Source organism: Fistularia commersonii, chromosome 25, assembly GCF_037954325.1.
Source record: "Fistularia commersonii isolate RoL2024-O1a breed Wild chromosome 25, RoL_Fcom_v1.0, whole genome shotgun sequence".
In the NCBI taxonomy this organism is placed as follows: Eukaryota; Metazoa; Chordata; class Actinopteri; order Syngnathiformes; family Fistulariidae; genus Fistularia; species Fistularia commersonii.
Genome location: NC_141308.1, coordinates 6835988 through 6851515, shown reverse-complemented (window position 1 = coordinate 6851515; position 15528 = coordinate 6835988). Strand labels below are relative to the sequence as shown.

General features: G+C 40.6%; 1 protein-coding gene across 2 annotated transcripts in view; it reads right to left on the bottom strand.

Moving 5' to 3' along the window:
• The window catches only part of LOC147219015 (ephrin type-A receptor 3-like), an 80939-nt gene that overhangs the window by 42223 nt on the left and 23188 nt on the right, over positions 1 to 15528 (bottom strand). For both annotated transcript variants that reach the window (XM_086171948.1, XM_086171949.1), the window contains exons 4-5: positions 15275 to 15382; positions 14517 to 14868 (exon numbers count right to left, since the gene is read on the bottom strand). In XM_086171948.1, coding sequence (XP_086028074.1) covers positions 14517 to 14868; positions 15275 to 15382 — 460 coding nt within the window. The remainder of the gene's footprint in view (positions 1 to 14516; positions 14869 to 15274; positions 15383 to 15528) is intronic.

The following is a 15528-nucleotide window of genomic DNA, read 5'->3' as shown; positions in this document are numbered from 1 at the left end:
GCAAATGGAAAAGTGGCTTAAAAGTAGCATGATTTCTTAAAGTGGAGGTAAGTTCTTCCACCTGGACACTGTGCTCACTTGCATACAGACAGTATTTTTAGGCAAATCATTCATCATAGTGGGAGCAAAGTCCACTAGCACAATCCCCCAAAGACTCTAGAGAATGCTGAAAGGGATGTGAGTTGCGGGGAAAAAGGGAAAATAAAAAAAAAAGTAAGGTAAGGAAAGGAGAGGAAGTGATTGTTCTCAAAGGGTTTCTGCTCTGTTTCTTCCTTCCTGTCAACTTCGAAGGTAATGGGTGTCTATGTACTATTCCGTGTGTGTGTGTGTGTGTGTGTGTGTGTGTGTGTGTGTGTGTGTGTGTGTGAACACACACTTGTGTGTCCATGCTTGTTGGCTGGGCAGTAGGAGCAGGGTGGAAAAGCAGCTTTTCTCCAGGGACATCTCATCCGGAGAGTCTTGCCTGGCCAGCCACATAGACACAAAGAGTCCCGGTGCTGGAGGACACACATGGTGTCCCATGCCAGGCCTGGCGCCCAAACAACTGCCTGATCAAAAACTTTGTGCAAGAACGGTAACTTGGCTTCTTTAGGCAGAGGTTCCTTCTCCTGTTCGGCACAGTTTTCTCCTTCTCAGTCCTACTCCAGTTTTCTCTCCATCTCATCGCCCCCTTTTTTCTTCTCCCTTACTTGCCTCTTTTTCTTTTCTCAAAGATCTCCCAGTGACAACCTCATGGGAAACAAGTAACTTGACTTAGCTCCCCGATGATTAATGCTCCATAGAAATGAAAAAGTGACAAGCAGGCAGATGCAGATAGACCTTGCTCGCATAAACATACCCTTGCACACTAAGGAGAAGAAGTTTTGGCAAAAAAAAACGAAAAAAAAAAAACAACAAAAAACTGTTAAAGAACAATGAGCTCAAAATTTGCATTCTCTACAAAGTAACAGTTGACGGTGCTGTATGCTGGGTGGGTCTCTTTGGGTGAGGTGGGTATGTGTTTCTTCTAAAGACAGAGAATGGCCTCAGATCTAGTGTCTTATTAAATATTCATCTGGTCACCAGAGAGACTCTGTATTTATGCCGATCGATAGCTCTTAGATATGATATAGTAGCGCTACTCAAGACACACATTCAGTCATCACGCACTGATTGAGAAAAGAACAGTCCATCTGTCTCCTGGCTTCATACCACTGGAATAGCTGATCCAGTTCCAACCTATTCAACCTCAGCCTCTGACTATTTGTAATTATCTGATCACAAAATATTGAGGAAAAGCAAATGGAAGCAGACATACTTCATCAATTAGCCAACTTTCTGTCTTTAAACCTACAATAATATCAACAGTCTATTGACTCCCTCCATCTGTTTGCAAAGCGAAGAGTCCACAGAGAATTGCTACACTATTTTGCAGTACCTTGGAGCTCTGCAGAACTTTGTTGAGTGTTCCCGCTCTTACTTGGGTTTCGTCCTCCGAAATGTAACTGGGTTATGTTTATCGCTGCAAAGTTCCCAATGAGACACTAAAATCTGGGGGAAACGTTACTCTTTGTCTTGTGAGAATTCAGGGCGTTTAAACAGGCAAGATGTTGCCAGAACCTTATACAGCACAACCATATCAAAAAGCCCTCAAGTGGGTTTCGTACTGTTGATATAACTTTTTTACAAATAAAGGACTCAAATGATTAAGTGGTCGTCGATGTTAATAACATTTGTTGATTAATCTGATTTCAGTACTAACTGTTCAGGAACACACTGAATAACTACTCAGTCTACTCAAACAAGCCTTAACTGTTCACTTGTGATAATTAGGAACTTCATTACTGGATGCTACAGTCAGCAGGAACCCCGGACAAAGGCACCTTGTTTCATTATAGCTCAAAATGTATAGAATTAGAGAACTTGAGCCCCGCCTCACAATGTAGACATTTTCTCAGGAAATAAATCCACTTATTGCTTGAAAGGTCAGATTTACACCGATGTGCCCACACAGACATACAAACCCAATATATTGCAGTTGTAGTCATTACACTCTAATTACATTCAACCATGTGCCTGCAAAGTCCCATCAGCTTCACTTCTCTAGAACACTTTGCTTGGCTGTTTGCCTCACTCTTTTACTTTCCTTCCAAATGTTCATGTTAGTATTCTGTTAATTGCTCTGTTCTTCCCCTTTTCTTTCACACTTGGCAAAGGTCAAAAACTGGCATTGAAGGAGCTTTACCATAAAGAAGAAGAAAAAGTGTGTGTGTTGGTGGGTGGGCCCATGGTATACTGTTTGTCTGTGAGCAAATGCATGTGTGTGTTCTTTTGAGGGGAAAGTTGTGTAAAGCCTGCTGGCCCACGGGAGATGAGCTCCATAATGGTCGCCATGGCAACAGGCTTTCAAGATGGAGCCCTCCTTGTGCTCCTTGAGTGCCACAGCTCCTGGAGCACAGGAGCAGTCTGTGTGTGTGTGTGTGTGTATTTGTGTGCGTTTGTGTGTGTATGTGTGTGTGTGTGGAAGCTATCCATGTGTTAGTTGAGCTGCTTAAAAATTGATACATCAGGCGTCAGTGGAGAGATGTGACAAGATTGATTCTGACATCCTTTACCGCTGCCTGACTTGCATCTGTATGTGTGTTTGCGCTCAAGTGTATAGATCTGTAAAACCTGCTTACAGTTGATTTGACATGTTCTCACAACAAACCAACTTAAAGAACTTTTTACGTTTTACAGAATGATTGGTTGACTGCATGTTATGACACAATATAAAATGTGTTATTATAAACATGTCATTCCTGTGAATGGATTCACTGTACCGACCCTGCAGGCAAAGAGAACGTGACACATGACTTTCTCAACAGAAACCATGAGATGTTGACATTCATAACCATTTTTGTAAATATTTTGTGTGTTCATTTGTTTATAAGATAATTTGCCTCATGGAGCGCAGAGCAAAGTAAACAAATGTGTGTGTGTGTGTGTGTGTGTGTGTGTGTGTGTGTGTGTGTGTGTGTGTGTGGCCACTGCAGAGTCTCTAACCTATTTTCAGAATTATCTTCTTTGAGAGAAAATTCTCAAAATTCTCAAATATGTTGACAAAATGTGTGGGAGAAAAGAGCAGGTGAGAAATCTAGTTCAACTACAAATTCATGTGCATAGTTGATTGACCTGAACTGCAGAATAAAATAGATGTTGACTAAAAACTGTATTTTCCTCTCACCAGTATTGGTATATAAATTCAAATCCAAAAAACTGTATAATTTCCCAGTGCCAAACTCGATACATTTATGATGGCCAGTATGTGTGTAAATGAAACTTTCAAAAAATAATATTTGTCCCAAAAACTCCTGTAATAAGTGAATTTTTGTACATATATTATTAGTTCAACTCAATATGGATTTCAATTAATATACTTTTCTAGTTTTTATCCCCAAACCACCAAAATTGTGGTATCTGCATCTTGACCTTGTTCATATATATATATGTATTTGGTCAATCATTGACAACTGATGCAAATTCCTATAGAACAAAGTGTTCTTATATTGCATAATTTATACATCCACATCAAAGTGCTTGTCCCAATGGGCAAAAATAATCGAATATATCTTTTTATTTTTAAATTTTTTATGGTCAAATTTAGAGCATACTTCTTTTTTTATAGAAGACAAGTGTTCAAATAAAAGATGAAGACATTTCAATCTATCGAAAATACTGTACATAAATAAATCCAAGCTCTTCCAAGACTATCACATTTTATGAAACTCTGGAAAAGAAATATACCAAAGAATTACATCTTCCATATTGAACCGCACATTTAAACTTCTTCTACCTTCTTTATTCTGCTTTCTTGTTTTTCCTTTTTAAATTACTGTCATCGTTTTTCTCCCTTTGATACTTTTTCCATTCACTTTCATCCAACATTTAAAAGGTCATCCAGCTAATGATATCCCTGACAAAAGCGTTACTTCATTACTATAAAGCACGATCGCTACATGGCAGCAACTTGTTTTAAACAGACTTTTGCCGGAGACGCATCATCAAGAGCACATGTGACACATGAGCCGTGTCCGGCAAGCATTTATGATTGACATCTCAAAACAGACCCCGTGTGTGGTGATGGAATGTTCTGACACACACACACACACACACACATGCACGGCACACATGGGCAGACCGGATATGAAATGGTTTATGATGTCCAGCACATGAAGCACATGAGTACGCTCAAACTGCTTTCTGATCTAACCTCTGTCCTTTGGATACCAGCCAATTACTGAGAGCGGTCATGGGGAACCACGGGATGAAGCTCATCCTCTTTTTCATTCTATCTATCTTACTCTTGGTATTTTATCTCTCTGTTAGCCCGTCTGTCTCGTCTGTTATTCTATTTATCCATCTTTCTTCTGATTCTTTCCCAATGTCTGTATCTCTCTCTCTCTCACACACACGCACACACAAACCAACATATAAACCATATCTTCTTTATTCTTTCCACCTGTATGTACATATGTGTGTGTGTGTGTGTGTTCCTCGGTGTGAGTTTGTGTATGTGTGTGTGTGTGTGTAAGTGTGTGTGCGTGCGTGTGTGTGTGTGTCTGTTTGTCTGTCTTTGAATGTGTGTCTTATTTCCCAGTGGGCTGTCTGTCAAATATTGACCTCGACCTTCTCTTGAGCTCCTGCACAAATATTTACTCTCCTCTCTCTTTCACACACACACACACACACACACACACACACACACACACACACACACACACGCACACACGCACACAAAGAGAAAGTAGACCAAGCTTGATTCGCATATACACACACTTTTCTTATGGTAACCCAAGCTGATGGCCCACTAATTTTGAGCCTTGGTGATTATGCCTTGGTGCACTCCAAAAACAGATTGAATAGATACCAGGTGTGTGTGTATTCCTGTGTCGTGGGGCGAGGGACAGATACAGAGAGAGAGAGAGAGAGAGAGACACAATATCAGGAGTTTGGAATAATTCGTTTCAAGTAACTTTGTCCTCCATGTGTCCATTTGTATATCAAGATCACAAACCATTACCTTCTTCTTGCAAATTAGTCAGACTAATACGCGAAAAATGTAGGACACACATATCTGCATGCATCATAGCTACACAAATAGATTAAAACTATAACCACAAACACATTGCCTCTCCCAAAACACACATGTAGCTTACACATCCTCCATAAAACTCAACCCGCAGAGCCAACAAACTATGAACACTTGTACACATTCACACACCACAGCAGTAAAGTGTCCACATCAGCCAGCCCCGTGACCAGCACTGAGTGTGTTGGAGGAGCTGTGCACCTCCTTTCCTCACCCACGTTATTTTCAGTTCATCACTCTCAATAATTCATTCTCTCAGGCGCAGAATGAGACGAAAGCCCTGTGCCTCATTCTGTGTCATACTCTCTCACATGCTCGTGCACACACACAGACACACACCACAGAAACTACTTGTTGATTCTTGCTACCTTTCGCCTTTGGATCTGCAGGATCGTCATCATTGAACTAAAAAAAAAAAAAAAAAACTCAGAGGAGAAGCTGTCTGCTGTTGTAATGTGCATTAAATAGTCATTTATACCTAAAGAAAAAAATGCACAGTTATTTTTGTAAAGGAAAACCCAGTATGCTTGGAAAGAAACCTTACTACCCAGCTTCCACCCAGCACCTTTTATGTATTCCCATTATGATAAAATAGCTACTGCACGTCTCTTATGTGGAGGTTTCCATCTGACTAATCAATTTAGACAAAATAACTTTATCCATGGGTAGATCTGCTTATTGTACAGCCTTGAAAGATAATGACACTCACAGACTTGTGGGAGGGGGTAGCCCAGAGACTGAAGGGACTTTTTTTTTTTTTTCAAACAAATGACACTGAAACAGGTCCTACGGGGCGGTTCCTGTGGTTGGAACAGGCACAAAGGTGCAAGCCGGCCCTAAACAGTCCATAAGTTCCTGCAATGGAAAACCACTTAAAGCAGCAACAAATTGGACTTTGACCACAACTACATCTTTATGTCATGTTTGGAACTGAACAATAACGCCTGCACAAACCTGACCCAATCATTCTGACAGACTGATCATACATCTGGAAGCCATCCACGGGCTAGAAAAGAGTGCGAGAGGGAGGGGATAAGGGGAAGGGTCAATGGCTGCCTTCCTGTTTCTGTGTTTCCTGTTCGGGAAAACCTACTGGCTGCCTGCGTTTTCACTCTGCGCTCCAGTGTGCACGCACACACACACACACACACACACTTGCTCACACTTTTTTTAAATTTCAGAAACCTTCAGATCTTAAATAGAGCAAACTCAACACCGATTCAACGCTAGAGAAATGTTAAAGATTATGAAGACCATCTTTCTCATGAGAACATATGTTTATCCTAGCTGGAACTCACCGGTATGAGAAACACATCCAATTAATGGCATCTATACCCAAAGGAGACAGCCCTCCACACCTCGGCGCTGCCTGTCTTTGGGGAATAGTGCTATATAAGGGCACGAGCAGTTGAAACATGCGTTAACGGTTTCTCAGTTCTTGGCCTGCTTTTCCTCTTTTTCTCTTAGGGTTTGTTCACAGCTCAACACACGGTACCAGACTTAGCTACACCAGGTCTGGTTTCCAAAGCCACCTTGATGTCCTTGGGTTATGTTGTGGCTAACGCTTTAATGGTAAAAGCGTTGTCTTTGTGCCAAGATGGCTTTTGGCATTCAAGCTTATGTCTGGGAAGTGAGCTGTGCGGTGGGGGAAACTGTGCCGGTAGGCACTGTACGAACAGACGCTGTCAGGGTCGATGTTATGCCTGTGTGTTTAGGGCGGATGATAGAGTGAGTGCCTCTCAAAAATCACGTCTTGTTCCTTGGGCAAAAAGTAAATTATGAGAAAGAAGAACTGGACTATGGCCAGAAGTTTAGGGTGGCTAAGAGAGAAATGAGAAAAAAAGAAGAAAGGAGAAATTAAAGGAAGTTGGATCTCATTTTCCACAGAAATGAAAGGTGGAGTCAGAAAGGTGAAGGGGTCAAGACTAAGGAAAACAATGACTCACACAGAACACCAGATGATCGGCCTTTGCTTGCCCCCCCATATCTCCTTCATTTCTATGAACATCTGACTTGCAACAGCAACGTGCTGCATAACTCCTCAGCAGTTTAATGCCCTCTTCTGTCCTCACTCAAAAGTCTCCGAATGTCCTCTCTAAATCCTTCTTCTAACCCACCACTCCCCGACTACCAACACATTGGTATTCCCAGTCGCCCTGCGTGGGTGGGTGTGTAGGTGTGTGAGGGATTATACCACATACATAAGGGAGCCCTTGACCTTCAAAGTCTATATTTGATCAATATTAAAACGTTCACTTTGCCAAGCTCCACTGTCCACTCAACACAAACGCGCCCTGCTACACAATGGGAGGGATCAGGCTCTGCGCCGGAAAGGCAATAAAGAAAGATCGGTTTCCTGCTGAGCTTTTCGATACACACGCACAGACATACACGCTGCGCTGTGTAAATTAGCTCAATCTCTTTCACAGGTGTGAAGATTAGCCTTTGCCTACATCTGTTCCAACCTTTTATTATGAACAGAGGGTAGAATCCTCTTATGAGATATAAAGTGTGTGTGTAGAGTGTATTGTGCACTAGGTATAATCATAAGTATGCAGTCGTGTGTGTTGGAACACCAGTCTTTCATCACATGCATCTAAGTGTGTATTTTGATTGAGCTTTTCCAGGACATACATCATTCCACTTTCACTTGTTAGTACAAAATGTTTGTTTTCTTGCTCCGGTTGTACCGGAGCTTGTTTTACTATAAATGCTCCCCCGCTGGGCCTGTGGTCATAGCCACGTCTGATCGTCTCAGCAGCTGAGCAGCAGGCCTTTGATCACTCCTCCTTGCTGAGCAGGCAGAAAGTTGAATTCCCTTCACAGCTCAAGCAATATTTTCCAAAAGTATTTTGCTCTTCTGAAAATGACCCCCGCGGGTTTCAATGTTGTGCTGGTCAAATGGGGTTAATGTGTTATGCGTTTGCCAGGCACTGGACGGGGTGGTTGGCACTACTAACGGGTTTGATTTGCCATTTGTTTTTTAAGATTAAAAAAATTGGGGGATTGAAATAATCATCTTGGGATCGGACCAGTTTTTTTGTTGTTTATGTTTTCTTCAGTGGTACAAAATGACACATTTCACACATTTACATTGGTTTAATGGAAAATATCACTTGGAGCTTTAAAAAAAGAAAAACATATATACAGTGATAATATTCAGCAATGTGGAGGCATTTATGTGAATCCTGAACTATGTTTATTTGAGGGTAAGCTATTGGCCTTGATAGATGTGTGTGCTCTCGATAAATATTGAGATTATTTTGAGATAAATAGCAGCACAGCCAATACATCTGTGCACTAGCTGGTATTACATGGATGACTGGATGTGTTCACTCTTGTGCATTTGTCTCTTCTTAGATACGATGGTACCATCCTTGGCAACCTAACTGTAACTAAACTCAAAATGCTTCACTCTGGGTTATTGCGGGTGCGTCCTTGAGAAAATTCGGAAAATTCGAAACATCATTCTCTTCTTCGACTGTAACTTGTGATGGCTAAAGCACAACCGGGCTTGATGCCGAATAGATGATCGGCTGTGTGTGTGCCACTTATAACATGCCCCCTTATCACTATATGATCAGAATGAGATGTGTTTGAAGCCCACAAAAATATAATAAATGAGCGATAAATTGTCTTTGCCAAAATTGCTGAACTGAAGAATCTTCAAAATATAATAAAGCAGCGTGTTCAGCTTCAAATGAACTGTTCCTCTGTGACACACACATTGATTTCTCGCAGTTATGATGCTGATTTAACAGCAAAAAGGAGGAGCTGCTCTAAAAAGGCTCCTCCTGTAAATTTGTATCGTACTGGCATAAGACATAATATAAAAGAAATGAACAGGTCCAAGTAAGGAAGAAAAAGACCATTAAGAAAGAATCGCCAACTTAAAGAAAGCCTACAAACTGTCATGCTGACCTATATTCCTTTTGCCTGCTGAGAAAGACAGCGAGAGAACTTCTGTTGAGGTGACAGTTGTCACTCCATCTCAACCCTAGCCTCTCCATCTCTCAGGAATCTGAGGCAGTAATTGGTGCTGTCAGACACACAGAGAAGAGTGGAACACACACGGGCACATCCAGAGTCACTGCTGTATGCGCACGCACACACACACACACACACACACTCACACAAACTCCTGCCCTTCAGCATGTACCCTTGGGTTTAAAGCAGGACAGGTTTGAGGGGAGAATTCACTATATGCCTCACCATCAGTGAGAGGAAGAGACAGCAGGAGAGGGCTATAGATTGTGAGGTAGAAATGGAGAAGTGAAAGAAAACCATGTCAAACTGAAAAGGGAGAAAGCAAGAACAGAAAGAGAACGTACGGGAGACAAAAGAGAACAAGAGAGCGAATGAGATTGGGGGTCTTTTTTTTTTTTTACAAAAAAAGATCATTCTATCAGGGGCAGAGGAAGATGGAGGAAGGTGACATGGGTTTTGCGAATGCATGTGATTGAGAGTTGGAGAGGAAGAGAGAGGTATATTATCTGTGTGAGAGGAGGTGAGAAAGAGGGTTGGGGTGAAGATGGATGGATAGATAGTGATAGAGGAAAAGAGCAGGAGAGAGAGAGAGATCATGTAGCTCCCATGGTGACAAAGCAGATGAGTATGATTTCATGTGATTGAGCTGTAAACCCCCAGCCAGAGGAGCCAGTGTGATGGAGTCATGACTCAGTAAACAGAAAAACAAAATAATACAAGGGCATGTAAAAGAGAAATAAATGTATATTAAATTAGTTAACATGACCGTGGTGGATTTGACAGTATTGTTCTGTAATGTGTATGCAGGCAAAATGAGTTTAATTACAATCTGGTGCCATATGCCTAAATAAATAAATAAAATAGATAGGAATAATGATGATAATAAAAAAAAAAAAAAAAAAAAACTATTTCGCATCTGCAATTATCATGACCACTGCAATTTATTTATTTATTTCTTATAAACATCACATACATTTTAATGATTCATCCGTGAATGGAAATAGTCTCCATCAAATTGACAATTTAATACAAAATATGACTGTGTTAGCCCTGCATTTGAAAGGTCCCAAGTATATTATTTTGTCATAGCCAATATTTAATAGAAGAAATAAAGTACGTGTAAGGTGTGAAATTCATTCGCAGGATGAAATAATTTTGTACTCCAACAAAAACTGAGACATTGTTCTGGAGTTGCAATTCAAATCCACTTTTTGTCATTTTATGCACATATAAAATATGTCCGCTATAAGATAGGCTTTTAACAGGCATGTCATTGATGTATGTGGACTGTCTGTGGGGAATGGTGCTATATCATGTGCTGTATGTGGACCCCTGCCATTTTTTGTGATTATATAAAATCCAAACATGCTGACAGTAAGTGGCACCATAGGAACCGTCTTTATCTTTGTCTTTGTCTGTACCTTTTCAGTTTGTTATGTCCTAACTTCCAAGGATAGAATTAATAATTGCAAAACCTGTAAAATATCCCATCAATCAAAAAGGGGGCAAAGGGTGGGGGTTACTGACTATATTTGGGTGATATACAGTCTGCTGATTTATAAACATATATAGCACACATAATGAATGCTAATGCTTCCAAAATTACAATTAATGTACAAATGGGTAGGGCAATCCTTCTTATAACTCTGCAATGACTTCCATTAATTAGGATCAGTTTGATGCACAGTAAAAAATAGCCCAAAGCAATGCATGCCAAATCTAACCATGGTCTAACGTCAAGTCACACCTTATCAGCAACCTTGACCAAAAAAAAAAGAAATAGTTCCAGCTATGCAACCCATTCGGACCACTGGCTATGGCAACTTATATTTTAAAATGGTTTCCGTGATATAAAAAGACATGGTGACACGAATACCAAAACTGATACTAATATATACTTGCAAATGCAAACATCCATTAAAGTAGTTCAGACCAAACTGACCAAAACTGACCTTTTTTTTGACCAAAAAAAAAATGAAATAAAAACGAATAGATGTTTAGGTGTTTAGTCCTCCATTCAAATTTGTTGTGTTGGCATAATGCATATTGACATTGTTTATGATAGTTATTTTTTCAAATCTACAACTTCTAAAGTTTGAGGTGCAAAAAGCAGGTCCATTCACATCATTTTGCTTTCGGTTTTTTGATAACATATGATACTAGAGCAATCTGTAACAACCCAACGTGTATCTATTAACATCAAATTATCACCATTATAACATTAATCATGTAATTGTGATCAATAATGATGTAATTTTAGAGATGATGAGTGTTTGCTGTTGCACATGCTCCTCAAAATGAACAACATATGTTGTGCGGATCATTTTGCTTCCCTCTCTGATTATACTGGAGGAAAAAGTAACAGCTCTCTGTGTGAGTAACCTCTCTTTTTGTCATGAAGCAATTCAGCAGATCTGATCTAATCCAGTGTCAACATTAACCCTGCACATTTAAAAAAAAAAAAAAAAAAGAAATTTTGTGTGGGAAAAATTGAGAAAAAGGAGAGAGATGATCCTGTTATCTATAAATGTTTAACGAGTGCAGACAAAGGCAATGAGGCTAGTTAGGAGAGAGAGGAGGGAGACAGAAAGAAGAATGGAGAGGTGAAAAAGGATGACAGTATCAGAAAGGATGAGTGAGGAGGAAAATGGGAGAGTAAGAAGAACAGTCACATTATTAGAAACAGACACCAGAGCAAGGTTGGAAATAGAAGAGAGAGCAAGAGATTGCGAGGAGGGGGACTGCTGTAAATGGCAGTGTCTGGTGTTTGTCTAACACAAAAAGCCTAGTAATGATTCCATTAGCGCCTCGCGCCGAACAGAGATACATGGACAAAAAAAAGAGAGCGACGCAAAAGCAGAATAGGAGGAGGCTTGAGGGGCAAAAGCACTAGATTCACATGAGAAAACAATAAACATCAGAGCAGCTTAATGGTCAAAAAAGATCAAGAGAGAAGATTCAAGATAGCCATTAAAAAGGCACGTTCACCTGCACGGTGATGATAATTACAACTCCCCCTACGGTTCTTTCCCTCGCTTCTTCCCTGGCCTCACCGCTTCATCTCTTTGTGTGACAGCAAATGGGGAGGGGGGTTTAAATGCATTAGCTGAGTGTATTTTCCCATGGAAGACCGTAAGACTTTTTTGGAAGTAACACAGAACACCAGAATGACTTTTTAAAAGGGCGGGCCTCGGACGCATTAAAGCACCGGCTTGTTGTACTTCTCAGTGTCCACTCGTGTTTTGCTGGATGAGTACTGTTACATGTGTTGGCGAAATGAAATTCTGACAGTGGAAGGGAGCAATAGCAGAAGCACAAAAAAATAGAACAGCGCAGGCACCAGGTTCATTTTAATCAAAGAAAGCTTGTTTCCATTGTGCAAATTTCACAGAAAATAAACATAGATAACAGGCAGATGGACATATGTGGGACAGTCAATTGTCCTCCTGGGTGAGGAGGAAATGTAATTATTATTATGCAAATCCACTCCAATATCCCACAAATATGTGTATTTCCTAATACTGAGTGGGTGGTGCAAACAACATTACAGCACAAAGCTTCAATTCGACAAAATGTTACTCGAGTGTTTTTCAGAACAAGAGTAGGAAAAGGAATATGATTTAAGTGGAATATTGTGCTTTATCCACGCACCCACAAAAACGCAAGGCTTGACCTTTACCTATTCTCCCAGACATGGGTCACATATATTGCAGGACCCCTGACCTCCAACTGACAATAAGACTCTATCGTTAACCTGCAGCTAACTACAACACGCACGCATTCACAGACAAACGCTAAGATATAGTGTCACTGAGGTGAAGCTGGCTTGTTAAACATACATGAATGGCTCCTTTTATTCTCTGCGGAGGGATAAGACGAAGTGAATAGATTAAGGAGATCACAAGTCACAGGGGTCAAGTGCTTCGCTTCATGAGTCTGACTTTAACTACATTTTAATTCAGGAACTGTGACATAGTCCTGCACACAGTAGGTTGTGAAATCATTTCAAAACCTTAAGCTGTCAAGAAACTTTGTGTCATATTACCAGACGATCATGCAGCTCAAAAGTCAGTTCTCAGTGATTGAGTTGCAGCCAGGGTTCTTGCACAATCTGTGCACATTACCAGTCCGCAAACTGCGAGTACAGCTTGTTCTCATTCACTTCTCTCTCAGGCCCAACTGCCAAGTTTTCAGGGTGCCTCGGCTGCTGCTCGTCCAAAACAACTGAAATTGCGTTACGTGCACCGATTCCAAGTTTGCAGTGATTAATATCTATAATTCCGTTTTCTTTTCGGGGAAGAAGCTTGCCTGTGGGGACAAGTGACAGCGAACGTGTAATGCAACCCGCTCTCTCAAAGCCGTGCACACACAGTATACGCAGACATGCACGCGGAACTAGACATGCTACACATGGCATCTGTGGACTTTTACAACGCAATAATCTACTTCCTAAGGCACACCTTTACCTCCATTCTCACATCACAAGCACTTCCTCACATGCGCTCAAATCACTCTCAGCAGGGAAAATGAGATATTCGTCGCTGCGAAAACATCTGTCTTTAAAAAAAATGAAAAAAGAAAAGTGCTATTTACTCAAAATAGTACAAGATGAATATATACTGCTCAAAAAAATAAAGGGAACACTTGAACAACACAATGTAACTCCAAGGCAATCACACTTCTGTGAAATCATAGTGTCCATTCAGGAAGCAACACAGATTCATTCTGACTTGTTTTAAGGACATTACATCAAAGTTGGATCAGCCTGGAGTTTGTTTTTACACTTTAATTTTGAGTGTGATTCTTATCCAGACCTCCATGGGTTGATACAATTGATTTCCATTGATCATTTTTGTGTGATTTTGTTGTCAGCACATTCAACTGTGTAAAGAGCAAAGTATTTCATAAGAATATTTCATTCATTTAGATCTAGGGTGTGTTTTTTAAGTGTTCCCTTTATTTTTTTGAGCAGTGTATATATGTATGTATATTTTTTTTCTTTCCCTTCAATAGTTGACCTTGTAGTGTAGGGAGCCCTATAAAGTCACAGCCAGTGATGACACCCACACTGACTCATTCAAAGTTACCAAGTGCATCTGTTACCAAATTAAACCTAGTCATTATCATTCCACCCCCTGTTTCACTACTGAAACCTAAAAAGCTGAAAGGATTCAGTTTATTGACACTAATGTAGGCATGTCAAAGTCATAGTCAGAGAACATCGACAGCAGTCACTTCTCTCCTCAGACACTCAGGCATAAACTTGAACACAAGATTTCCAGTGGCCCTCTGTGTATGTCTCTTTTGTCAACCCCCCACCCCACCCCCGCCCCGCCCACACACACACACACACGCACACACACACACACACACACAGAAATACATCAGACACTTGCCGCAGGACCCACAACCCACTCACGTTGGCAGACATCCTTGTTCTCCTCGAAGCCCGGTTTACACACACACCTCCCGATGGGAACCAGCCAGCCTCCATCAGCGCTGCAGTACATCTTGGGAGCCTCAAACTCCTCAGAGGAGTTTACACACATACCGTGGACCTCGACCAGGGCAGTGTCACCCCCTGTTATTGTGTCAGGGAACTGGGCCAAATTAAGCACAGTGAGGGGACACTTTTTGTAGAAGACTCGAACAGACACCAAAGCGATGCAGGCCCCCAAGTCTTGGAACGCCAGATAGAAACCTTTTTTACTCAGGTTGCTGATATCACGGACCTCTGTATTCAGTTTCATCACACGGTCGCCAACATCCACCTGTGAGAGGTAGATTTAACATGTATTAGTTCCACAAAATGAGACATACACATATAATCAACAGACTGCACAAGAGTTGTATAGTCTTCTGTCATTAACAACAACCATGAGGTCTACAGAAACAAAAAAAAAATCATAAATACCATGTAACTGACATATGATGAAACCTAAAATAGTCCAACAGTAGTTAATCACGCGCTCACAGTCCAACAAAGCAGGTGTTATTAATGAAAAAAACAAAAAGATTTGGAAAATAAATGAAAAAGACAGGCTAATCAATGCTTCTGCTTTTAAAGGCTAATTGGCAACATATTATCATAGTAGAAAAATGTTATTTTTGTAAAAACATCTTTTTATCAGTCCTACCTAATCGTGTGTGTGCGGGTTTGTCTGTGTGTATCCATACCTGTGTGAAGCTCTCATCTGCAGCAATGGTATCAATCTTGACGTATTGACTTTCCTTAATAAACCACAGGTTGGCATGGTTTGACTCATAGTAGTACATATTGAAAGTCTGCAAATCAAAAAGTCGCCATCAGCTTTAAAAGTCGAGACATGCAAGTTATTTGACAAAACAAAATAACGCACATCAAAACCAAGACACACAAGTCCATTCAATGTGAAATTTTAACAAGGTTCCCATATTCCTCCAGCTATTAT